Source organism: Cervus canadensis, chromosome 11 (assembly GCF_019320065.1).
Source record: "Cervus canadensis isolate Bull #8, Minnesota chromosome 11, ASM1932006v1, whole genome shotgun sequence".
Lineage (NCBI taxonomy): Eukaryota > Metazoa > Chordata > Mammalia > Artiodactyla > Cervidae > Cervus > Cervus canadensis.
In genome coordinates this window covers 61258158-61285113 of record NC_057396.1, presented here as the reverse complement: position 1 = coordinate 61285113, position 26956 = coordinate 61258158, and the positions used below count along the sequence as shown (strand labels likewise).

At 45.7% G+C, this 26956-nt stretch overlaps 1 protein-coding gene across 6 annotated transcripts in view; it reads right to left on the bottom strand.

The window, feature by feature from the left end:
• Window positions 1-12624: 12624 nt before the first annotated feature.
• LDLRAD3 (low density lipoprotein receptor class A domain containing 3) overlaps window positions 12625-26956 on the bottom strand; it is a 263153-nt gene continuing 248821 nt past the window's right edge. For all 6 annotated transcript variants that reach the window (XM_043482557.1, XM_043482560.1, XM_043482561.1 and 3 more), the window contains 2 exons: window positions 17208-17553; window positions 12625-15562 (listed from right to left, as the gene is read on the bottom strand). In XM_043482557.1, coding sequence (XP_043338492.1) covers window positions 15325-15562; window positions 17208-17553 — 584 coding nt within the window. In that variant the 3' untranslated portion in view covers window positions 12625-15324. The remainder of the gene's footprint in view (window positions 15563-17207; window positions 17554-26956) is intronic.

The window sequence follows — 26956 nt, the reverse complement described above, 5'->3', positions numbered from 1 at the left end:
AGGTCTCCTGCATTGTAGGCGGACGCTTTACCATCTAAGCTACCAGTGAAGTAAATTATACCATGAAATATACAAATGCCGTAGTTCATGGCTTTGCTTCCAGGTTGAGAGCTGGTGGTTAAATATATACCAGCATACCACTGCCTCTAAGGAAAAGACTTCTCAAATGACCATATTTTAGTACTTTCTTATTTTTCTTGCCCGTTCAGGGCCTTTGAAAAAAATTGTGGCATAGTTGGATTCTTAGTTTCTCTCTTTATCTCACCTCCGCTGCTAGTTTCAGTATTATTCCCTCACCGGGGGACTAACAATTAAGTAAACCAGCTGGTAAATATCTGATAGCCCAGAACAATTGGTCTAGCAAAATCCTAAATTCTACAGCAAATTTCTGTCTTCCTGAGGTTTACAAAAATACTATAATTATAGCCTTCAATTTAGCCCTAGACCGTGGTTAAATTTCAGCTGCTATAGATGTGCCTTCTGGTCTAGTAGTTTTAAGGGGATATTTTGCAATGTTATTGTGCTTTTCCTGAGACAAACTCACTTAGAAAGTCAGGAGAAAGAGCAGAAGAAAGAGAGGGACCTAAGTGAGTGGGGACCATGAAGTTGAAAGAATGAAGTAAAGAGCAGAAAACTCTGAGAGCTTGGACAGGAGTGAAATAGAAAGGCTTCGAGACAGACTTTTAGAGTCAGTGTTTTGTTTTGACTCCTTAGCGTATCAATCAAAGAAATTGATTATTGAATTTTTAAAATTGAAATATAGCTGATGTGTAGTATTATGTGAGTTTTAGATATACTACATGATACAGACATGCATTATGAAATGATCTCCACAGTAAGTCTAGGAACCATCTGTGCCCATACAAAGATGCTGACTGTTGAAGTTTTAATATATTTTCTCATAATTTTCTAAAACTGTTATTAAATGCGTTAATTCCCTCACTTTGACATGCCAAACTTTCTTCAAACGGTCAATTATTCCAAGTTTTGTGGGCTGGATTGTGTCCCCATAAAAATCATCTGTTGAAGTCTTAGCTCTCAGTACCTCAAAGTGTGATTGTATTCAGAGACAGGGTTTTTAAAGAGGTGATTAAGTTTATTTTTATTTTTTTATTTTTTTTCCTCATTTATTTTTATTAGTTGGAGGCTAATTACTTTACAACATTGTAGTAGTTTTTGTCATACATTGACATGAATCAGCCATGGATTTACATGTATTCCCCATCCCGATCCCCCTTCCTTTAAATGAGATAATTAGGCTGGGCCCTTCTCTGGTATTTTTATCTTTTCTAAGAAGAAGAGGTTAGAACACAGACACAGAGGGAAGGCCATGTGAAGACCCAGAGAGACAACAGTTCACTACAGGCCAAGGAGAGAGGTCTTAGAAGAAACCAAACTTGCTGACACCTTGGTCTTGAACTTCAAGCTTCCAGAGTTGCGGGAAAATAAATTTCTGTAGTTTAAACAGCCTAGTCTGTGATACTTTGTTATGGCAGTCCTCACAAACTAATACACCAAGAAGAAAAATGTTTTGCCATTTACCTAATTAAATGCAAATTCATTTGAGGAGTAGGAATTCTGCCAAGAGGACGTTGAGGCTTTGACATAGCCAAACCCATGACAAAGAGACCAACCACTATGATTTGTCAAAAAGTATATGTGTTTATGAATGTTTTTTTCAGATGCCCCAACCAAGAACATGTTAGGGAGGGGTGAGATAATCAATAACCCAAGAATTATTGACCTTAGAATAGACTGAGCAAAGTGACCTTCTTTTACAAATTGATAAGATGGGGAGTATCCTCATAAAATTTTGAAGGGGACCCAGAGCAGAATTTAATGCATGACTTTTGCATGAACTGTTTGCTGGTCTCCGAACCTCCAGCTTATAGTCCTCAGGACTGCTGTGAATTGAATTGAAGCCTATGCCTCCAACTCTCCCCATGGAGCCTTCTTTATGTACTCAACAGACGCCAGTCAATCCAAGTCAAAACAAAGACACACACGACAAGACTTTACAAATAGTCATGCTAAGTTGCTTCAGTCATATCCGACTCTGTGACCCCATGGACTGTGGCCTGCCAGGTTCCTCTGTCCATGGGATTTTCCAGGTAAGAATACTGGAGTGGGTTGCATGGCCTCCTCCAAGGGATCTTCCTGACCCAGGGATTGAACCCGCATCTCTTACATCCCTTACATCACTAGCACCACATGGGAAGCCCAATTCTGGCACCAGGTCCATGGCCTGCCTCCTCAGAAACAGTCAAACAGAATCAAAAGCAAAGCAAGCAGGAAAAGAATAAGCAGATTAATGGCAAAAATATTCACCGAATGGTACAGCTCCAAAATAGTTCTCATTATGTGATGACTGAGACCTAATTTCCTTGTTCAAGAACCATTTGGTTACAAATCCCGAGATAATAAATTCAGCAAAGACATTTTAATGGCATGCATCAGGGGAGTCTATAGAGTCACTACCCTTGGGCACAAAGGACCAGGTGCGTGAATCTGTTGGATTGAGGACTTTCAAAATAATTTCATTGGAACCTCCAGACTTATCAAAGGAGAAAACCACTGCTCAAAATCTGAAAATATTTCTTATTTATTTACTTTTGGCTGTGCTGGGTCTTCGTTGATGTGCACGGTTTTCTTTAGTTGTGGCACGTGGGCTTCTCATTGATGTTGCTTCTCTTGTTGAGGTTCGTGGTCTCAGGCTCAGTAGTTGCAGCACATGGGCCTAGTTGCCCCGTGGCATGTGGGATCTTCCTGGACCAGGGATAAAACCTGTGTCCCCTGCATTTGCAGGCAGATTCTTAACCACTAGGCCACCAGGGAAGTCCTGAAAATATTTCTTAGGCAAAGGAAGAGCCATACTGATCATGCAAATTTCTCTAGGCAAAGCAAACTGCTGGTCTTTTATGGATTGTTGGGAAGAGTGTATTTGGGGTTGGGTTGGTTTTAGAGGCAGGACAGGTTGATGTCAACCTTGGAAGCATGTTCACAGAAGGCAGTCCACCAGCAGTTGGCTGCCTTCCATGCCATGATGACCGTCACTAATAGCCTGGCTTTCAGAGTTGTGTTCATTGAAGTGACTTCTCACTCATCAATTCATCAGGTATAGAATTGTCATTGATGGATTAGACAGGTTGAAAACTATTTCTGGTGGAAACTTGTACCATGACTATAGAATAATCAGTCCTTTCCTAGGAGTGTGGGACCACCATGTAACAATCTTTGTATCTTTTATTTTGTTTATTGAGTATCTGTCACCTTGAGGAGAGAGATACACTCCAGAGGGGCAGAGATTTTTACTCATTTTGACCCTTACTGGATTTCCAGCGTCTAGACGTGTCTGGCACAGCGTGCTAGGTTGCTTCAGTCCTGTCTGACTCTTTACGACCCCATGGACTATACCCCACCAGGCTCCTCTGTCCATGGGATTCTCCAGATAAGAATACTGGAGTGGGTTGCCGTGCCCTCCTCTAGGGGATTTTCCCCACTCAGGGATGGAACCTGTGTCTCCTGCGGTTCCTGAATTGCGGCGGATTCTTTACCTCTGAGCCACTGGGGAAGTCCTCTGGCACACAGTAGGTATACAACAAATATTTGTTCAATGAATGAATAATCCTGACCTCCAGATCTTGACCTGTAGAATCTTTCAGGGAAGATACGGTTTTCTATTTGAGTTACTTACCAAAAAATCCATTACTCCAGACACTGGGCTGGATCTAATCATGATAAATGCTTTTGAATTGAGGGTGATTAACGAGCTGTGGGATAAAGCTAAGTGTGTGCGGTGTGCCTGCTGCCTCTCCAGGTCACGTTTTGACTCCACTGTTACTGTACGTGCAATGGATTTCGGATACTGGCGGGATCACTTGGGTCATTAATCTTGGAACATTCATGCTCTGGCTTTCGTAGTTCTTAGAGATTTGCTTCCTTTTGGTCTTACGGTCCTAGAGTGTGAATTCCAGGAGGTGGTATGGCATGGTGATCAAAAAACTTAGGCTCTTAGTAGTGGCATCACTTGGAGAGGCCGTGTGCAATGTTTCCAAGCCCCAGTCTCCTTGTCTGTAACATGGGAACAGTGATAATAGAACTTAAGTCATACGACTGTGGTTTTCACCACCACCAGTACTATCATTGGTCATTGTCATCCATGCAACCACGGGGCTCTAGTGGGCTGGCTCCCTGTGTCCCAGCACTGGCCAACATGAGTGTGCCAATCTCATGAAGCTGATTAGTGGACCAAATGGGTTAATGTTGAGAGCATGTGGCCTAGTGAACGCACATAGCAAGTGCTCAATAGCGGCTTGCTTCCTTCCACCCTGGGATGGTGGAGGAGGTGGAATTCTGAGATGCGAGTCAGGGGCTAAATCAGCTGTCCCACAGAGCATTAGCAGGGATTGTCGTGGGCCATGAGCCATGGATGCAAACCAAGAAAGTCCTCCTCCAAACCCTTCCTCCACCCTGCCCCTGGAGCTGAGGTTCCAGTAGACAGCCCTCCTCCCCTGAGGGCCTTTCTCCCCAAGGAAGGTGCAGAGAACATGCCCAGCAAGAGTCGATGAGCCACCTGCCAATTGCCTGTCCCTGCTCTCCTTGCTCAGACAGATTACTCCTGTGAGGAGTAGCAGCAGCCTGCCTCATCACCCTAATTGCAGTAGGTCACAGGTCCAGGATCAGAGGTCAATGCTCAGAGGGAGGTCAAAGGGTCTGGGGGCAAGAGGTCAGAGGTCAAAGGCCAATGATCACGGAGTCAGAGACCAGAGGTCAAAGGTCTGATGTCAGAGGTCATGGGGTCTGTGTTGAGGTCAAAGGTGAAGGAAACAACAGGGATTCGAAATTAAATTCCAACGTGCAATTTATCCAAGAGATGAGGACTATTGCGAGATTATGCAGAAACCCCTGCCTTCCCTCTGGAGGCGGAACGTTCCTGCTGCCAGTGCTGCCAGACCCCAAGCTTGTCTCCTGGGGCCAAGGCTCTCTGGAATGAGGATTCTCCCTGGGCTGCTGTCCGCTGCTTTCCCATTTTACAGATGGACTTACTGAGGTATAGAGAAGGGTCTAACACATGGAAATAGTCCTGGGAAAACTGAGACCAGGACTGGTGTGGCCCAGTCTCTCTTTGGGAACTAGGCGTGACAAAGCATGTCTCTGGCACATCCTGAAACGACAAATGAGGCCATTCTGGGTGGTAGTAAGGGGTGCAGGCATTTCATTCTGAAAATCACAATCCTTCCGTCAGCATTCATTTGCCTGAACGAGGCTTCTAAAGAGCCCAGGCTTCATATCAATGTGCCAGCTCCTTCCTGGCAGATTCATCTGCCAGGGGCTTGCAGACTGGCTCCTGCCACCTGTTTCCCCCAGTCCTGGAATGTTTTCTGAATCACAGACAACAAAATTAAGATGGCAAAGTTGATTGAAAACCACAGAGGTGAGGAAGCTATCGAACCAGGAAGGCAACATGGCTAGAAGGGTGTGTCTTCCTAAGTGGCTGCCCTCTGGCTCCCTCCTATCTCGGTTCAGCACGCGACCGGTAGTGTGTGGGTGCCCGGCCCTGGGAGCCCCTCTCCACGGTCTGGGGCTGTTTACTGTCGACACTAATCTTTCTCAAGTAAGCCTTAGGCTCAGACGAGAAGCAGAGCAAAATGCCAACACCTCCTCTGGGGCTCAGGGCTCCCTAATGTGGGGGATGGGACGCAGGGACACTCAAGTGACAAGAGCTGGAGCCCTGGACACGTGTGCTCCCGGAGAAGTGTCTCCATAGCCAGCCCTGCCTGGCAAAGCCTTATTTCTCCCGGGTCCCTGGGTTCAGCTCCCAAACTGGCACAGATTTCCAACATTTACCAGACAGACAGCACTGTGGCTTCAGGGGTCAATTTTAAGAGTGTCAAGTGAGCAAATAACCCCTCAGGAAGCAACATCTAGTTCTGATGGAGAGCCTGGAGGCAGGAAGTGGACATTTCAGTCCAGGGCTGATGCCATCGTTTGAAGTTGCAGCGCGGTAACCGTGGGTCGTACACCAATTCCCCAACAGGGCAAGGGGGATGAAAAGGAGGGGACATCACTGTCATAAAATGATGGGAAAGGTTAAAACCAAGTGGTTCGAGCATGGTCTCTGAGTGCAAAACTGAAATTGAAGGCTTTCAAGATTTAGCTCTTAGAACAATTTCTTTACATCTGTGGCCCTCGGTTTTCCAATCTGGAGAGTGGATAGAACAATGGTATCCATCTCTCAAGCTTCATTTAGAGGAACTTTTTCTATAAAGGGTCAGATAGCAAATATATAGGCTTTGGAGGTCATGTGAAATCTGTTGCACCTACTAAACTCTGTGGTTGTTGGAATGAAAGCAGCCATAGAATCAGTAAATGAATGGACATAGCTGTGTCCCAATTAAACTTGATTTACAAAACAGGTGGTGGGTCTGATTTGGCCTGCAAGTCGAAGTTTGCCAACCCCTGATTCAGAGGATTACCTGCGACAGTGCAAAGGATAGCAAAGTGTTTGTCACAGAACTAACCAATAAATATTACTGTCATCCTCATCCTTTTCCTTATTGGCATCGCTCCTCTGCATTTGGTCACATGGACTGTAGCCCGCCAGACTTCTCAGTCCATGGGATTTCCCAGGCAAGAATACTGGAGTGAGTTGCCATTTCCTTCTCAGGGGACCTTCCCGACCCAGGGATCGAACCTGGGTCCCCTGCACTGTAGGCAGATTCCTTACAGATTGAGCCACCAGGAAAGCCATTTGAATCATCAGGTGCTGCCTAAAAATACCTCTGCTCCCCATCTCTCTGCCTTTACCGACTTGTTAAATTTCCAAAAAGCGCACTTACTTGAGTTCCTTCAAACTCCTGGATGCAAGTATATTCAGGATTTTGCCCTGAAGTGGCCTTCATAATGCAGACTCTCAAATCTCTTAGCATTTAAAAGCAAGGGAGTTTGGATCCCCAAGCGAAGTAAACAAGCATGTGACTCCCCATTAGAAGTTTCTATTGCCCTTCACAAGGGATTTCCTCTGTAATATAGCATGGATTTCTCACAACTGCTTGAAGAAGTAAAGATGATTACAACAATCTTACGGGCAAGGAACTGAGCTTTGGGAAGACATCTTGACTTGTGTGAAGTCAGACTGAGAATCGGGAGCAGAGCAGACACTTGATCCCAGGTCTGTGGGCTCCAGATTCCACTGCTCGGGCCTCCACGCTGCAGCTGCACAGAGTATTGGATCAGTCAAGATCTTTGCTGCCAACGATAAACTTGCTGGTTTAAACAGAAAAGGAATTCATTGTCAGTGGCTTGGAGAAATTCTGAGAGGTACAGAGTCATGTGGGAGGCTGTGAGGGGAGAAATAGATCCCAGTGAGAATGCCTGACGCGTAGTTGCAGATGCTTCAGACCCAGGAACCACACCTGGCCCCACCAATGCCTGTCGCCTTTAAGATGCCTGCCCCTGCTGTGGCCTGAAGTTCAATTTCTTCTGCCACCTTAGAACCAGTCCTGCACTGTGCTTACTTCTTCCCACCAATCTTTCAAATGCAAGTCTTCAAGAGAAGGTCTTATGGGCTGAGCCTTCTCTTGTGTCTGGGCCCTAATTCCCAAACGAGTTACTGACTGCTTCCTGGGGGGTGGGGGTCAGGGCTCCTAGGAGGGGGATTTCCCAAGCCCAGGAAGAGTGTGCCAAGGGTGCTGAGCCAACTCCACTTTGGGGTACAGACTCCAAAGAATGAAGGGAAGGACTCAAAGAGATACCTGTACACCCGTGTTCAGAGAAGCACAATTCACAATAGCAAAAAGGTAGAAGGAACTCAGATGTCTGTCAATTGCTAAACGGACAAATCTGTGGTATATCTCTACAAGGAGCATCATTCTGCTTTAAAGAGGAAGGCAATTCTGACACAGGCTACAACATGGATGAACCCTGACAACGTTATACTAAGTGAAATAAAATTAGATATAGGACAAATCATATTTGTCCATGATTCCACTCATGTGAGATTTCTGGAATAGTCCAATACACAAAGACAGAAAGTAGAATGGAGGTTACCAGGGGTTGGGAGGAGGGGGAATGAGGAGTTATTTTTAGTGCGTGCAAAGTTTCAGTTTGGGAAGATGAAAAAGTTCTGGAGATGGATGGTGGTGATGGTTATACAACCACATGAATGCACTTAATGCCACTGAACTATACACTTAAAAATGGTCGAAATGGTAAATTGTACATTATGTATATTTATTGTAAAAAAAAGGTGCCAACCATGACACATATCCACGCTGACAACTTTAAGATTTCATTTTCGAGAAGAGGCCCAGAAAGTGACTAATCAGTGGCGACGTGGGCGACTGTCAATCTTGAGTGCTTGCTCCTTCCAGAAAGAAACTGTTGGGACCGTTAGAAGTAAGGTGCCAGCTCCTCAGCCTTGCTCCGCCAGGCAAGCGACCCAGCGAGCTGAGTGGGTTGGATGGGAGACAGCGAGGAGAAGGGGTGACCGTGATGCTTTGAGGAACAAAAGTTCCGTCCCAACAGGGCGGCTGCTCCTCGGTTTGGCCAAGTTTGACACATGGGCAGGGAGCCCCATGCTGCTCCATCTCCTGGCTCCTAAAAAGAAGCCAGACATCCAGATATTTATGCGAAATCTCCCGAACTTTAATTGTTGGCAACAGATTCAAGTAATATGAGAGTCTGCGGGCTGGGATGAAATCTCTCTCTGGGTTGAATGCCATCCTTGGGCTGCTGGTTTGTGAACTCTGTTTGAGACTAGAGGCCAGGGCCAAAGATAACATGAAGATGTCAGTTTTAATAGTTGATGCTCAGAAACCCCCCAGGAAAGAATGCTAAAGAAAAACATAGCTATGAGCTAAAATCAAAATAAGGGTCTTGTAGTACATTCGACTTCCCACGCTAAATTCTCAGATCTTCCGGGGCAGCATTGGGACTGAGGATTAAACTCCATGGGAACTCAGCCACCCTGCCTGTCCAAGTGGCAGGAAGAGCTCTGCCTCTAAAACTCATTAACCAGGAAACACAGAGTGACACAGAGCGGGAGGATGGAGGCAAAGAGAGAGGCAAAGAGGACAGGGAAGGACGGAAGGAAGAGGGGAGGATGCAGAACAGGTTTTCAGCCTTTTCTCAAGGCCAACTCCTTCTGCAATCTCTGAAATGACTGTTTCCAGCTGGAGCAACCCGTTCTCTGGTTGATGTGGCCCAATCTGAGCAAACTCCGTGAGATAGTGAAGGACAAGGGAGCCTGGTGTGCTGCAGTCCATGGGGTTGCAAACAGTTGGATGCGACTTAGCTACAGAAAAATGATTGACACATTCACTTGGTTTGACTCTTACCTAGTAAATTTGCTCCTGTGAGAAGGTGTCAGAAAGCAGGGGAGAGGGAAATCATTGTGGAGAGGGGCCGGGAAGCTTCTCCATTTTCACTTCTAAAAACTCATTTGGTTTGATGGCCAAACCTGTGGTCAACGTGCTGGCGGTTTCTCTCAGGGCAGGAGATGAGCATCTTACTCCCATCTTCATGAAGTTGCTCACCCAACACCCACACCTGGCCCTTTATGAGTCTCCCAGGGACCCTCAGGGGACACTAGGAAGTCAACACAGATCATTAATAAAAGTCTCTCCAACACCACGCTTTTCCATTTCCCAACACAAGTTGTTTAAACATCTTATCAGAGACTAAGCTAAATAACAGAATCATTCTAGTTTGAAAACTGTGAACTCCAATTATTAGATACACCTAGAAAAAAAATTAAAGGTCAAAAGTGAAATTCCCCTTTCTTATTAAATACAAAGAAATTAATGTCCAATATTTGTTGAGTCCAATTTGCTATAATACATTACAAGAACCCTCTCACTGGGAGGAGAGAGTATCTGTTCTGGAAACTACTGCTTGGATCAAGATCATGGTTCCCAGGGGGGATGAATGCCTGTTGTCTTCACTCTCATCTCAGGCTGGGAATCATACTTCCTGGAATCCCCTTCCCCCTGTGGTTCTAGGGGGCAAGTGTGTCAATGAAAGGAGCTTACGTGAGACTTGAAGGCAGAAGTGTAGTAAGTCATTACTCTGGACTGGGGTGGGTGGCCATGTGATTTAAGTCCTCTCCATGAGCTAAGTCACCGAAGTACCACCTTGGACTTATTATAGTGCCTTCCTGGTCACCCTTGCAAGCTCCTGGTTCTCCATCTGTCCCAGGCTTAGGCTGGTGTCATTGGTAATTATGTCTGGGATCCTCCAGCTGCAGCCTTCCAGGCATCTCTGCCAGCTCTTCCAGGGTCAGTATAATTCCTTATCTCTCATCTTCAATTCCTTTTTCCTGTAACACTTGTAGTGGCTCTGACTGATCCCAGCTGAAACACTGGGAAAACATAAACATCATTTTCCTAAAGAGGCACTTATTAGATCTAAGCCAAGATAGCAACTAGGTCAAGATACTCACATTCCATCACTTTCTGGCAACTGATTCCAACTAGAAAGATGAGTTATTTAAACAGCTTATTTTTCACTTACAAGGGAGCTAACCCCTTCTTCTCTTTCTATGATACCCCAAGAACTCATTTCCCTGCTTGAACATGGTGTCAGTTTCTCATCTCTGAACTGGGGATTTCATCCTCTCCAGATAGGATCTGTGGTGCTAGGAAGTTCATTGAAGGCAGTTTCCATTAGTTCTCAAAGAGAGAGTATCTTTTGTTTTTCTTTTGAACTTTTCATTTTGTATTGGGGTGTAGCTTATCAACAATAGTTATCTGTGATAGTTTCAGGTGAACAGTGAAGGGACTCAGCCCAGAGAGAATCTCTTTTTCTTAGATCATGAACCTGGATATTCTGGGACCCTATATTCCACCACATTTTATAAAACCAAGAAGTCATGGCTTGATATGGATAAAGCAGGATGCAGAAGTCAGAGAGGGCAAAACAGATCCCTAATGACAGATGTTGAACCAAAGAATTAGCCCTGTCCCAAACCAGTTTCCATACATTTGAAGATGATTGCATTTAGCCAATACACCTTCTAAAATTTAACACAATTCAGCTTCTGTGAGTGGGATTACTTATAACTATCACTTACAACCGGGGATTCTATTAACATTCCCACTCACTTGTATAACTACAGGATGTCAAGGGAGTCTGCGTATTTTCTCCCTGGATGCATTTCTTCTCCTATGAACACCTCCACTGCAGCCATCTGAAGCTCCTTCTTCCTTATACTGTTCATTCTTTGAATCTACTGCCTTGCTTGAGGGTAGCAAGTTAAATCGAGAAGATAAACACTACCTCCCAGCTCATTTATCCCCATGAACTTTTCTCTAAGAGACAGACTGTTGGGATACTTTATCTTACAGAATCCTTACCGAGAGTAGATTTTCAACCAAGACCTTGGCATTCAACTCACTGTTTAAGGCCTCTCTGGGAAAGTCTCTACTCATCATAACCCTGTATTTCTTTATTCACTGGAAAAGAGCTAAGAGGGTCAATTAAAATGAATTTCACAGGTCTTTGAACTACCTTCTTCCTACGTTCTTCCATTTTTAATTGTTTGGAGGTTGGTGCGATTTTGAGGGTTCCAATCTCCAAGGCCAACCATTACTGTGCTATTTCTTTTCTTTTCATGAGCTTCGGATCCATGAACACGATGTAGGAATGAGCCATTAAGTTAGGGGTGGGCAAATGACAAAGCCAGATCCAGCCCATTTTGGTAGTTACTGGAACAGAGGCACATCTATGCACTTATGTATTGTCTATGGCTGTTTTTGTAGTTGCTACAGAAACCCCATGGCTGCAAAGCCAAAGTATTGTATTATCTGACTCTTCACACAAAAAGTTTACTGATCTCTGCTCTAGATTAGTGCTTCTCAACTGTTTTCTCAAATTAGTGCCCATAAAAATGATACTCTAAGAGATGAAGGAGCTCACATCTTGATAAGATTTTGGGGGCACATTGTTCAGGAAGGTCTCCCCAGACCACTTGGGGCAGGACATGGACCGGGTATACACTTGGGATACCACCAGTCTTCTTTCCAGCGCCTCTGGGTACCGACACACGATCTACACCTTGACTTTGTAGGTCCTGTGTTTTGACTCCCACAGATTTTGATTTTGGTCAAGGCCAAGGTTACTATTGTTCATGAGTGGTGGTGGTGACCTGCTGGGTATCCTGACTTCCTGTGCAACTGTCCCTGTAGCATAAAACGAGACTTATAAGAGCACAAAGATGCTCCCATCACTGGTGGGCCCATTGGAGCCATTTGTGGTTCAAAGCTATTCACCAGCACACCTGTGCCAGAGTCAGCGCATGTCTTGAGTATGTGGTCAGAACCTGTTCAGTATCACAGCCACGTGCCCCTTTCCCTCAAACACTGAAGTCACTATGGGCATAGTTAATGCCCATCTTCTGAATTGACATCCCAGGTCCCTCCAAAATGGACTGGTGTCCACGACTTTACCTCCAAATTCCAACCATGCCAGTTGTGGAATCCTTAAACACCCATCATATTTTGAGATCTCATCAGCAGTCTCTCGTCTTTTCTCATTTTATTAGGGTATACATTCATTGCAGAAGGCACGACAGAAGCAGCTGTCCATTGAACAATAAAGGGGTTAAGAATCATTTACACCAACAGGAAGAATGAAACTGCAGATTTATTTGAAAGTATAAAAATTAAAAAAAAATCGAATCAAAAAAGCAACCACACATAACCTTTCCAGTTTACATCAACTTTGAATGTCACATGCTATTTATTAACCACTTCCTTGTGTTTTTTAAAAACGTCAATTTCAAAGTAAAGGGACTGAGGGCAAGTGATAAGTGATCACAGTGGAACAATTTCAACGCTAAAATAAATGCTGATCTTATTTGAGAAAAGGGAGCAGAGATGGTTTTCTGGTTGGCACAGATTTATGCCATGTATTAAAAAAAAATATCCTGGTTGGAATGAGTTAAAGAAATAATGCTGGCCACTTATTTGCTATCTTAAGTAGGGGAAAAAGCAAAACTCTGCTGCTTTGGTGTCCTATTTATATCTTTTTTAAAAAACCCACCATTTAAAAAAATCAAATCTATAATAAAAATGTCCCTGTGTTCATTTTAAAAAACAACATTAAGAGGCTCTCCTTATCGACTAAGACCATTTGTCCTTTCTAAGATGCCTGGAAGCTGAAAAGTGCGTGAAATTAATTCACTGCACAATTAATTAAAATTAGAATCCTTTCCTCTAAACAATTTCCAGAGCACCAGAAAGAAGCAGGGGCCCACCAAGGGGAGAAATGAAGACAGTGTGACTCATGTGAGAGGAAGTGATCAGCCAGAGCTCCTCACACACTCCGGCTGCCACTTAAAAGTTCTCTCTGCACTGGACTACTCAGAAAATAACGCGTGTTATTTTAAAAACGAAAAGACGTGAGCAACTAGGTTTCTTTTCTTAACTTGAAAATCACCAAGTGGCTAGCTTTCCTGTAGCACACTTTGAATTTGGTTAGAAAAAAAAAAAAAATCGTCTACAGAACAGGATCACTGAATGCCACTTCATCCCCCCTCCTGCAGGCTCTGTTTGAATTAGCATCAAAGAAGTTACTGAGCATGTGGGAAGCAGGTCTGCATGACAGCTGCCCCGAGTGGCTCCACCTGGTTCCAGTTTTGTCCCCCGCCCCCTGGTTAGTCAGTGTGGTTTCTTGACAAATAACATCTACATTTCCACCCATGACTTCCTGAGGGGGTGGGCGCTGTGGCTGGCTGGGCAGGGAGAAAGGAAAGCGAGCCGGAACACAGAGACCATGAACTGAGGGAGAAAGGCATTGGTCTTTCTGCATCCTTCACGAACTCGATAAATAAAAACTCAAAGTGCAACAATGCACAGACGCCTGGCACACAGGGCCGTCTGGGGGCGGGGGGGCTGGTTATTAGAGCTCAGCGGGACAAAGGTGTGATCTTGTGCATCTTTGCTTGGACCTCGCTAATGGAAAAACAAACAAAAGACAGCTTTCCTATACACATATAAATAGTCCCTTAACTAGAAGGGAAAAAACAAACACACTGTTTCAAATGCATTTCTAAGAGATTATATATAAAAAAAGTCCGAATGGCAAATCTTGACTCCAAACTGTCTGTTATCCATGTCTCTCAGAGAAGAAACTATGGGATGTCTGGAGAGGTCTGATTCTCGCTCTGACCCTAATTCTAAACCTTGGTGCTGGTATCTATCTGGCTGGGCCTTGGGAAGTTGGGGGGGTGGTGAGTGCTGCCCAGGAATGCGGAGCTCTCGCGGCGGGTGCTGAATTAGGTTTTCATGTGAATTAGAAACCCACAGTGTCCTCAAGCCCAACTGCACAGGTAGAATGACTTCTGAGTGTCTGGGGGGACTTGGGAGGTGAGGGTTGAAGCTGCATGAATGGGCAATGCAGGCTGGGCATGGTCTACAGGGACAAAAGGACCAGATCAGATTTCTGGCCAATTCAGGTTTAGTCCTCATCCCTGGGCTAAGGCAGGTCACAGCTGGGAGGGTGACGATCAGAAACCAGGGAAAGGGCTGTGGACCAAAGCAGACCCCGGTTCTTGGCAGCCTGTATTTTAGGAGCTGAGAACTCGGATAAACTAGTGGCAGGGGGTCCCTGCTTATTCTGGGATGAGGCTGATGATATATGATGCTGGAAAAAGCTCTCAAAATGAGGATTCTTGGGCAAATTGTTAAATCCAGAATCTCTCCAGAATTGATGGTTTCAGAGTCCTTCAGAAAACCAAAATGACACTGCTGACTTCTGAAGGACGTTACTCCCAGCAACAGTTTTCTTTGGCCCCAGCCTCTGCTGACCCAAGAGCAACGTGCAGCTTCGTGCAACATCCAATGACAGCCTCCTGGGAGGATCACCCAACCCAAATCCCCAGGTGGAGCTCTAAGGTCACAGCCCACACAGAATTTGGTCCAGTCTCCTCTGCCCTTCTGAACATCCCACATGACACAAACACTGCTTTCTCAGTACTTAAGTACCACGTTCTCCCGCCACCTGCAAACTTACGCCACTGCCTCAGCAAGATTCCAACAGTAACAGAAGAATGACGTGGAGGCTGAGGCTGTGATCGTTGGCCTCAAGGGAAGAATAAGTGCCCAGAAAAGATGCACCATACAACAGGTCAACTCAGAGGCCAGAACAAGGCAGGTCGCCCTCCAAAGAACATTCCTGAAATCTGGGCAAGGAGGTGAATGGAGAGACAGCTGACACTCCAAATCACTCCTTGAGGGACCCCGAGGAGCTTCCCGTAAGCGCAAGTTGTTAGGACAGTCAAAGTCAGAGCAGATGAACCCATGGAGACTTTGGAAGAGCCGGAGTTTATACGTCTTCGGTGCCCTGGCTGGGCGCGGAGTCCCTGGGCTCAGCGGTGCCCTCCTGCGGGCCAGGCTGCCCCGGGCTGTGGCCGGGGGCGTCCACGCTCAGGAGGCTGCTGGCTGCCTGGGAGCTGGCGCTGTCGGCACTGCCGGAGCGGGAGCGGTAAGGGGGCAGGTCGGCTTGGTTCAGGGACTCAGTGTCTGAAGAGTAGGGTGGCGGAGGAAGGTCGTACCAGGCGGGTCTGCGATGAAGAGAGCAGGGTGGGGTGAGGAGCAGGGTTGGGGGAAGGGAGAGAGACGAGAACATATTAGGAGCCCAGGCACGGCAGGCAAAGCTGACTTCTGTCTGTTTTTGAGTGGATGATGATGTCAGGACCGAGATTTTTCCCTCCAAGGAGAAAGGCAATCCTAGTACTAGGGAAACCAGTGATAAGCAATAAGATGAAGGGAAGGGATCAAAGGTCAGCATGCTCTGGCTGGCTTGTACCAACTGTACAGTGCCAAATACATAACCTTTGGGAGGGGGAATTCTAAGAAGCCCCCGGCTCATCCTGGGTGGTTCAGCAGGGATGCAGCTGGCCTGAGGTTTTGATGGAGACCTTAATGATCCACATTATTGGGGGTCCTTACTGAAAGCCAACTCTTTCTGGTTGTCTGGACTTGGGCATAATAATGACACCTTGCTTGCACTGAGATAACTTCAAAGGCATTTTACTTTCCAGCTATCATTTACAGAAGGCTTACTGTGAGTCAGGCATTACGCCACCCACCTTATATCCTTTATTTTATTTTATTTAGCATTCAGAAGAGTGCTAGAGGGAGCCATTACTTGTATGCCCATTGTACTGGGGAGGAAACTGAGGCAAAGGGGCCTTAGACAGCTTGCATGGGATCACAAAGAGCTAGTAAGCAGCAGTGCTAGGATTTGAACCTAGGAGTTCTGTCTCCAGATGTAGCAGTTTTAACCTTGCTCTACATCTGATGGTCCAAGCACTAAGAACACAGAATCTTAGTGCTTATTTGCAATGATGTCCTTAAGCACCAGGCCCTGGAGCTCTGTTTATCTTTTACGAGGAGGAAAAATGAAGATTATATAATACAAGAGCTGTCACTGGACGGCCTCAAGGAAGAGCCCAGTTAGCCCAGGAACACTGCCCGCAAAATGCCTCACCAGTGAGTCCCAGGCTTATAGAAGAGGGATCCTGCAGGGTAAGGGATGCTGAGAACTGGGGGCTCAGCTAGCTCTGGTCCTGGGACTTCAAAGTGGGTTCTCTGGGATATGCTGGAGGTCACCAAAGGACAGAGGAAGGCTGAGCAGGCGGGACTGAGGTCCACTACCTACTCCAACTACAGAATTCTGCATTTGACTTTGTTTGTTGGGGTTTCCTGTACGGCTCCATCTGCAATGAGGGTCCTAAGCTTGAGAATTCTCCCTTTATCTTACAGATGATGGCATGCAAAGTTAAGGAACTTATTTATTTACCCTCTCATTCATTCATTCAATTAGAAATCAAACCTCCAACGTGGGCACTGTTCTGCGGTAGCAGGTGGGTCCCCAGAGTTGGGTACATGTGTCCATGTGGCATTACCAAGGAGGAGGAGGGATCTGAACTGGCCGGGATAGCTGTTTGTCCTCAGATGAGTAACTGAAAAACTCGGTTTTCTCATCTGCAAAACTGAGGCAAATATAACCTCGCTTGGTGAGTCACTATGAGGATTAAGCGAGATGATACGTGTGAACTGTTTTGCAAAGACTCAGTACAAGTCAGACACTGCGGCATCTTTGCAGCTGCATGCAGGGATCCCGGGCGTGTGCACACAGACTCTGCCCCTAAGTGCGACGACCTCCCTTCCCGGCCGCCCCAGGGTCTCCCGTCCAGCACACACCTTTGGTCCAGCAGGGCCTCTGAGTAGGAGGGCGGGGAGCCCACCTCCGACGCGTTCTGCTCGGCCTGGCTGGCCACGTACTGGATGCCGTTGTTGACATTGTAGGTGACGTTGCAGCGGTGGGGGTGGTCCAGGACCACCAGGCGGGACAGCAGCACGGGGTGCTGCAGCCGGTGCACCGGCAGCGTCATGAGGTTGTTGCGCTTCCGCTGGTGATGCAGGACGAGCGCCAGCAGGGCCACCACCAGCACGAAGATGACGGAGCTGCCGATGATGGCGTAGGTGATGCTGGGGTAGTACACGAGCTGGTTCTCCGAGGTCACAAACACCTGCCCGCTGCCTGGTTCTGGGAGACCCCAGAGGGGAGAGAAAAGGAGAGACGTTACCAGGTGGCTTCACTCACGTGCCTCGAAGTCAGCCCCAGGAGGGGCGTGCAATGTTCCAGCAGCACCATTTGCAGTAGCCGAAAAATAGAAACCGCCCCAATGTCCACCGACTGGGGTGGACAAGATGTGGGCTGTCCATACAATGCAATATTATCCAGCTATAAAGAGTATTGGCACATGCTACGACATGGATGAGCCTCAAAACATTATGCTAAGTGAAATAAGTCAGACACAATAGCCGAAAAGTGGGAATCCCCCAATGTCCACCGACGGGTGGAGAGATAAACAAAACGTGGACTGTCCATACCATGGAGTATTATCAGGCCATAAAGAGTACTGATGCATGCTCTGACACAGATGGGGCCTCAAAGCATTACACTGAGCGAAATAAGCCAGACACAAGAGACCACACATTGTATGATTCCATTTATATGAAATGTTCAGGAAACGCAAATTCATAGGGACAAAAAGCTGATTAATGGTTGCCTGGGGCATGGGGGCTCACTGGTGATAGGCCTTGGGGATCTTGCTGGGGAGATGGGACTGCTGTAAAACTGGATGTGGTGATGGTCGCACAAATTGATACATTTACTAAAACTCATTGAATTGTAAAGTTAAAATGGGCAAATTTTATATTATGTAATGCACACTAAGTCGCTTCAGTCGTGTCCAACTCTTTGTGACCCCATGGACTGTAGCCCACCAGGCTCCTCTGTCCATGGGGATTCTCCAGGCAAGAATACTGGAGTGGGTTGTCCTTTCTTCTTCCAGGGGATCTTCTTGACCCAGGGATGGAACCCACGTCTCTTATGTCTCCTGCATAGGCAGGTGGATTCTTTACCACTAGTGCCACCTGGGAAGCCATATATAATGTAAATTATACCTCAATAAAGTCATTAAAAAAAATCAGCCCAGGGGAACATAACATCCAGGGAATGGGAGTGATAATTGCTATGACAGAAAATAGTTTTTCTCTGGAAGTTTATAATATGTATGAGGCACACCAGCCAGTGTGTCCGGGGTTCCTTATGTTGGCGAAGTACTTATTTGATGCCTGGCCCCTTGCCAAGCTTTCAAGATGAAGAGCCAGCATTGCACAGGCTAAAATCACGGACTCCGAAGCCATTCAACCCCCAGCAATTCAACTGACTGGCTGCGTGCCCTTTGGAAAGTGGTAAACCTCTCTGCTGTAATTTGCTCATCTGTGAAATGGGGATGGTATTAGTCCCCACCGTACTGGGCTGTTCCGAGTGTGAAATGAGTGACTCATTATCAAACACTTAGAACAGCGAACACACTGGGTGTTCCAGGCACACATATATATACTTCATGATATCTGTGTGACTCACAGCAACTCCGTGAAATAGGTGTTGTAACTGCCTTCTTCTTAAGACAAGGACAGGGATGCTCAGAGAGGTTGGGTCCCCTGACCAGGGTCACAGGGTCAGGAGGTGAGGGGCTGTGCCTGATTTGAGCCCCAGTGGTCTGACTTCAGAGCCTCGCCCCTAACACTTTGCCCGCAGCCCCCTATCAAGGTCCGCTAGGCAACCAGCAGGCATTTGCTCAGAAGCCTTTGGATGAAAGCCTGAAACCCGCCCCCGCCCCACAGGATGCCAGTCCCCTCCTCTCCACCTGGAGCAACTGCCCCCACTTCACATACGCAGCGGAAGGGTTTCCCACCAGCAGGACACAGCTGGCAAGGGTGGCCAGGTTCAGGCGGGCCCAGGAAACCAGAGCGGTCCTTCCTCGTGGAAAGCTGGAAGATCGACAACTACCCCCAGCTGTGGCCCCGCCGCAAGAATCATCTAAATGCAGCCCAAGTGCGCAAGTCTGAGACCACACCCGGTGCCCGGTCAACCTCTGAAGCCACGAGGAGGTCTGAGTGGGTCCTCAGCGGCCAGTGTGAGCTATGAAGTGGAAGCAGTATTGTGCGCTGGCAGGGCCAGCCCCGGGCTAAGCTTTCCCACACCCTCGTCACTAATCGCCCACGTGCACAACGTTGCATTTCACCTTCTGTATACATTAGAGTGTGCTCACCACCGAAACTTCGGGTCTCACTCATCACCATGGGCTTCCCTAGTGGCTCAGCGGTAAAGAACCTGCTTGCGATGCAGGGGACGTGAGTTCAATCCCTGAGTTGGGAAGATCCCTTGGAGAAGGGAATGGCAACCCATTCCAGTATTCTTGCCTGGAGAATCCCATGGACAGAAGAGCCTGGTGGGCTACAGTCCATGGGGTCACAAGAATCACACATGACTGAGCAACTAAACCACCCCACTCATCACCACCATACAGTTGACCCTCTTTATCCATTTCACCCCCCCCCACACCCCCACCCCTCTGGTGACCACCACTCTGTTCCCTGCACCTCAGTGTTTTGTTTGATTTGGTCTATTCACTTATTTTGTTTGTATTTTATATTCCATATACGCGTGCAATCACACAGTGTTTGTCTTTCTCCATCTGACATCTCACTTAGCACCATACTCTAGGTACTGTGGCATGATTTCATTTTTTATGGCTGAGTAATAATCCATGTGTGTGTATATGTGTGTCTGTGTGTGTACACACACAGACCACATCTTTTCTATCCATTCATTCATCTGTTGATGGCCACTCAGGTTGTTTCCATATCTTGACTACTGTAAATAATGCTGCAATGAACATAGGGATGCACATATCTTTTCAAACTAGTGTTTTCATATTCCTTGAATAAAAACTCAGAAGTGGAGTTGCTGGATCACCTGGTATTTCCATTTTTACATTTTTGAGGAACCTCTATACTGTTTTCCATAGTGACTGCACCAGTTTGCATTCCCTTCAACAGTGCATGAGGAGTCCCTTTCCTCTTTTTCTATTGTCATAAAAATATATGTAACATAAAATTTACCATTTTAACCAGTTTCAGGTGAGCAGCAGTTCAGTGACATGAAGTTACATTCACACTGTTGTGCAACCACTACCATGATCCATCTCAAGACTTTTTCATCATCACAAACTAGTGATGTGAATTCTTAGTGTTTGCATTCTTTCTGTTATCCTCACCAGCTTCACTAGACCAGAGGGAATGGCTGGGAGAGCCCCTTTTGGTGGGGGATGGTGTCGGGGAGAGAATAAGAACTGAATGAGCTCCGTTCCAGGGAGATGTACCCCTTCGTTATCTTTGACCGCACTGGGTCTTTGCTGCTGTGCGTGGGCTTTCTCTAGTTGTGGGGAGCAGAAGCTACTCTCTAGCTGTGGTGTGTGGTTTTCCCACTGCGGTAGCTTCTCTTGTTGCAGAGCATGGGCTCTAGGCGTGCAGACTCAGTAGTTGCTGCACATGGGCTTAGTTGCTCCGAGGCTTGTGGGATCCTAGCTCCTGGACCAGGGATCCAACTTGTGTCCTTTACATTGGCAGGTAGATTCTTAATCACTAGACCATCAGCAAAGTCCCCGAGATGGACTTCTTAAAAGTCGATGGATTTTCACATGGAAAACAAATGGTTCCAGAGATCTTAAAACACTGACTTGCATGTAACCACTTGAGGTTTTAAGAATCCAGGAGGGAGCTCTTAGTGAATGGAATGTAAAATGCTTGCTGGCGAGAAGCTGTGACCACATTTGCTCGAGAAATTATGATGTTACATAACTCAGGGGTGCCTGGTTTCCGCTCTGTATGTAAAATGTCATCTTGCATTAATTCATTAACTAGACTCACTTTTCTTAAGAGCTTAATGAGCCCGCGAGCCAAATTACTAATATCAGAGTTGCCTGGGACCTGAGTTCCAAGTGCATAATCCACGGATAATGAAGTTTCCATTTGTTCTGGCTTTCCCTCAAGCTCATGCCCTCCTACTCACTGTCAAGCAGCTTGAACTCCTGTCCTGCATCTGTGGCTTCTGCTGCATTAATTCCAGACAATCTGGTTACCTCCAGAGACCACTGAAGCTCAAAGCTTCCGGGGCTCTGGCTGCTGCGCGTGGTGGAGACAGCTGTGCTCGAGACAGCTGTGCTCCAGGGCTGCTCATCACCTCGGTCACAGCTTTGTGTAGTTACCATGACAGTTTTCGAGCGGACGGTAGATGTCCTGGGGAGGAGAAGGGCCTTTTTCTAACTCATACAGAGGTGATATCCGGACTGACAGAGGGACTAAAGCAGTGGACGCTTGTGACTTGGAGTTCCTTGCTTCTAAAACGTTCCCTCCTCCAGATTCAAACTGTATTTCCTCTAGCACACAATTATTCACCTCTCAAACTGGGCTTCTCTAGTGGCTCAGACAGGAAAGAATCTGTCTGCAATGCGGGAGACCTGGGTTTGATCCCTGAGTCGGGAAGATCCCCTGGAGAAGGGAGTGGCTACCCACTCCAGTATGCTTGCTTGAGAATTCCATGGAGAGAGGAGTTTCATGGGCTACAGTCCACGGGGTTGCAAAGAGTCAGACACGACCAAGCGACTAACACTTTCACTACTTTCATACTAGGCAAAGGGGAAGTATGAGTTCACACCTAGCCAGGAAAACAGATATAATTATTCATGCATGACCGGTACGAGAGTAAATTGGTACAAACTAGGGTAGTGATTGGGGTTAACAGTATAGATCAAAATAACAAATGTACATTAACAATATATATCTAAATAGAGAAAGTACATATCATTTGACCCAACGTTTCCACTCTTACGAATCTAACAGATATATTCATGCAAATGAGAAACAACTCTTTAATACAAATATTCATGGAAGTATTGTTCACGATAGCAAATATATCTAGAAAGATATATCAAGAAAAGATCTAAATGTCCATCATTTGTGGACTGGCTAAATAAGCTATGGTTCATCCAGACAGTATCATACCTATTTAAGAAACTATGGTAGCTCTACATAAACTGATGTGAAATAGTCTGAAAGATATCATGCTAAGTGGGGGGAAAAAAAGTCCAGTGGAGAATGTTTTGAATATTTCTAGAAGGAAACAGAACTAGTAAAACTGGGAGAGAACTTTCCCAGTACTTTTCATTGTTTACTCTTTTCTGCTCTTTATTATTTATACTGTATTATCCAGTCAAAAAATAAGCATCTTGTCTCTTCTTCTGGCTCTGCCTAGGCTGAGGTTTTCCTTCCTTCTCTCCCTGTCATGTGAGGGCTCCTGGGGGTTCACGTTTCACTGTCACTCACTCACTCAAGATCCCTGAGTCCAGAGTTCCTGTTCTAGAAGCAACACTGCCCTGTTCAAATGGATACCTCACCATTATCCTGAAAACGCCATTGCTTCTTTAAAAAAATTATTTTTAAAGTTAATTTTCCTCTAGATTAAGTATCTTTAAAGCCAAGTTTATTGAAGTAACCGAGACACGATAAAACTTACCCTTTTAAAATATACAGTTAGATGAGCTGAGTAAGGAAGATCCCCTGGAGGAGGCACAGCAGCCCACTCCAGTATTCTCGCCTGGAGAATCCCACGGACAAAGGGGCCTGGGGGGCCACTGTCCACAGGGCTGCAAAGAGTTGGACATGACTGAAGCGACTTAGCACCCACGCACAACTAAACGCAACAGTCGCATAAACATCACCACAGCAAGATATCAAACCTTTCCATCCCTCCCCTTGTTAGCAGCCACTGGAAACCACCGGTCTGTTTTCTGTCCAAATAGATTCATCATTTCGAGAAAGTCAGGGAAGGGAATCTTTCGGTAAGTAGCCTACTGTGCGTGGCTTCTTTCACGCGGCATAATGCCTCTGAGATGCACCAGGTCCCTCTGAGTACAGTGTTCCTTGTATGGAGACTCACAGTTTGCTAATCCCTGCACCAGTTAACGGAGGGAAGAGGTTGTTTCCAGTTTCTGGAGTGCAGATCTTTATGCTGACATATATTTTCTTCTTTAGGGAGTATATAGCTAGGGGTAGGCTGCTGGGTCATATGGAAGGTGTCATGCTTAACTTTATAAGAAACTATCACACTGTTCTTCAAGGTGGCTGTCGCAGTAAGCCCTCCCCTAGGCGCTCTGCAACCTCACAGCACATAACATCGCTAGCCCTGTCAGTTTCAGCCAGGCGCACAGGTGTGTAGCGGTACCTCTCCGAGGTTTTAAGTTGCATTTCTCAGTGACTAATGATGTTGAGCATCTGTTCATGCACTGATTTGCCATCTGTATATCTTCTTTGGTGAAACATCTATTTAAATCTCTTGCCCACTTCAAAACTGGCTTGTTTGACTACTTATTGAGTAGTAAGAGTCCGATAGACATTCTGGGAGACAAATTCTTTTCCAGATGTGTGTCTCACAAGCATTTTCTCCCAGACTGTGGTTTGGCTTTTCACCTACTTCACAGGATCTTTTTGAAGATAAGTGTTCAAAATTTTCTTATGAAGTCCATTGTATTAATTATTTCTCTTGTGTTTTGTGCATTTTGTACTCTATCCAAGAAATCTTTGCCCAGAAGACGTTTTATAGCTTTAGCTCTTACATTTACATCTATGATCCACTGCAAGTTAATTTTTGTTTATGGTACAAGGTGAAGTTTAATGTTCTTTTTTCCCCTCCCTTTGGATATCCTATTGTTCCAGGACCATTTGTTGAAAAGCCTATCCTTTTTTTATTGAATTACCTTGGCACCTTTGTTGAAAATCAATTGAGCATACAAGACTGGGTCTATTTCTAAATGATCTATTCTGTTTGATTGAGTTACATGCCAATCCTTATGCCAGCAAGTGTGCTGAGAACTACAGCTTTATGGCAAGTCTCAAAATCGGGTAGTGTGAATCCTGTGTTTTCTTCCAAATTGAATTTTTCTGATTATAAAAATACATTAAAATTTAAAGTAATATAGAAATGTTCATGACAGACAACCTCTCCCGCCCCCTCCCTACTAGAAAAAGAAGTTCACAGTCTGGTGTAGACTAGGGGTTGGCAAACTTCTCTGTCAAGAGCCAGACAGTGTGTTGTACAGGTTAAGCCACAACCACTCAACTCTTGTCTCTGAAGTGGCGGTGGTTTAGTTGCTAAGTTGTGTCCAATTCTTGAGACCCTATGGACTGTAGTCTGCCAAGCTCCTCTGTTCTTGGGATTCTCCAGATATGAATACTGGAATGGGTTCCCATTTCCTTCTCTAGGGGATCTTCCTGACCCAGGAATCGAACCTGGGTCTCCTGCATTGCAGGCAGATTCTTTACCAACTGAGCTAAGAGGGAAGCCCTCTGTAGCGCAAAGCAGTTACAAACAGTACATCAGTGAATGAGTGTATTTGTGTCCCAAATCTGATTTACAATGACAGGCAGCTGGACCAACCACTGAGAAACTATCATTTCATAGATTTCTCCAAGCCATTGTTTATATTCTCTTATTGTGAGAATTTGGAGAAGGCAATGGCAACCCACTCCAGTACTCTTGCCTGGAAAATCCCATAGACGGAGGAGCCTGGTAGGCTGCAGTCTATGGGGTCGCAAAGAGTTGGACACGACTGAGCGACTTTACTTTCACTTTTCACTTTCATGCATTGGAGAAGGAAATGGCAACCCACTCTAGTATTCTTGCCTGGAGAATCCCAGGGATGGGGGAGCCTGGTGGGCTGCCGTCTATGGGGTCGCACAGAGTTGGACACGACTGAAGCGACTTAGCAGCAGCAGCATTGTGAGAATTATGGCTATATTGCATGTATGTATGTGACCAGGTATTAGATTTTAACAGGAAAAAAAATTTTCAGGAATTTATCAACTTCAGATTAATAATCCTTTAGGAAAAGTGATAATAGTTCTTAAAATTTCCAGTTAAGGCAGAGAAAACAATTATTACATTTTACAACGGATTTCATTCTAAGTGTTCTTTTAATTCAGCTTCAGGAAGATTGCACTTTTTGAGATCTTTCATGTGTAAAAATGCCCGAGTATCTTTATTAAGCCTGAATAATCATGTTACTATATATAATTTTCATATGTCAAAAGTTATTTTAAAAATCATCTAGATATAGTTTCAAACACTGTAGAGTCAAATAAAATAGAAGATTAAAAATATAAACCCAGCCAAACAAAAAACAGGCAGCAGATCAGATTTCGCCCGCTGGCCCTAGTTTGCAGACCCATGAAGTAGAGATCCCTCAAAACTCTTCTTTGTGTATATACACATGTACAGAAATTCTTCAGGTTATACAGACATTTCTACAAATGGACATTTTTCCTCACCTCTGCACACGTTTGTTAAGGAGCTATGTAGAATCCCACTACATAGGTAACTCACAATTTATATCACCAGCCCCTGACTTATGTACATTTTGGCTGGTTTTTTTTTGGGGGGGGGGGCACTAATGTAAACAATGCTATAGTAACATTCAGGCAGACCAACCAGACTATGACAGCCGAGAGGGGAGGGCTGGGTTTACTGGTCTACCTTCTATACTCACTGCCCCAGACAAAAGATAAATATGTTAATCTTTGGTCACTGATACAACTATTTCTTAGGATGGGCTCTGGATGCTGGTTGTCTCCCAGGCCATCTAGTCTCTGGGGCTGTCCTGAACACTCTCCTTTTCTTTGACCACACTGAGCCACCAAGTGTGGTCAACTGCTGCTATGCAGGGCTTCTCCAGCCTCTGCTTCCGGTGTCCAACAGGTCCAGGCCAGGAAGAGAAACCTCCTTGGGGTCTTACTAGCTTTAGCCTCTTTGTCCTCCAATCTTTCTGCAATACCCTCATCAGTTTGAACACGACCCAGCTCTGTCGCTGTGGCATTCTTGTAAAGTTCTTCAGGTCCAGGACTCTAAATGGCTCACATCACCCTCCCCAGCCACACATTCAGACTGCAGCCTTCCCTGCCTCGGCTTCTCAGTACCAACCCTGGAGGGTGTTGGAGCGTTGCGTGGCTATTTGCTTTGTGACCTGTCCCCCACTGAAATAGTACAAATAATACCAACAACCACCACCCATGTTTACTTTGAACTCAGAAACAGAGTAATAATAATGTTATCACCATCTTAATGATCGCTGAAGTTCTCATCCTACCAGCAATATCTTATGTGTTTACATGTGAATTCTGATTTTGTATTCCTTAAGCCAACTGTAGTGAGTTGGACGATGTCCCTCCATCCAACTAGGAACCTCAGAATGTGACCTTCCTTGGAATAATGATCTCTGAAGAAATAATTGATGTAAAGACCTTGAGATGAATTAGAGTGAACTCTCAGAGTGTCCTTACGAGAGACAGAAAAGGAGAAGGTCCAGAAACAGACAAGGGAATAGTCATGCAGAGATGGTGGCAGAGGTTGCAGCCCCCAAGCCAAGGACACTAAAGCAGAAGAAAGGAGAGAGACATAACTCTCCTTAGAACTTCTTCAAGGAACTAACACTGCCAGTACCCGCATTTCAGACTTCTGGTCTCTAGAACTGTGACAGAACAAT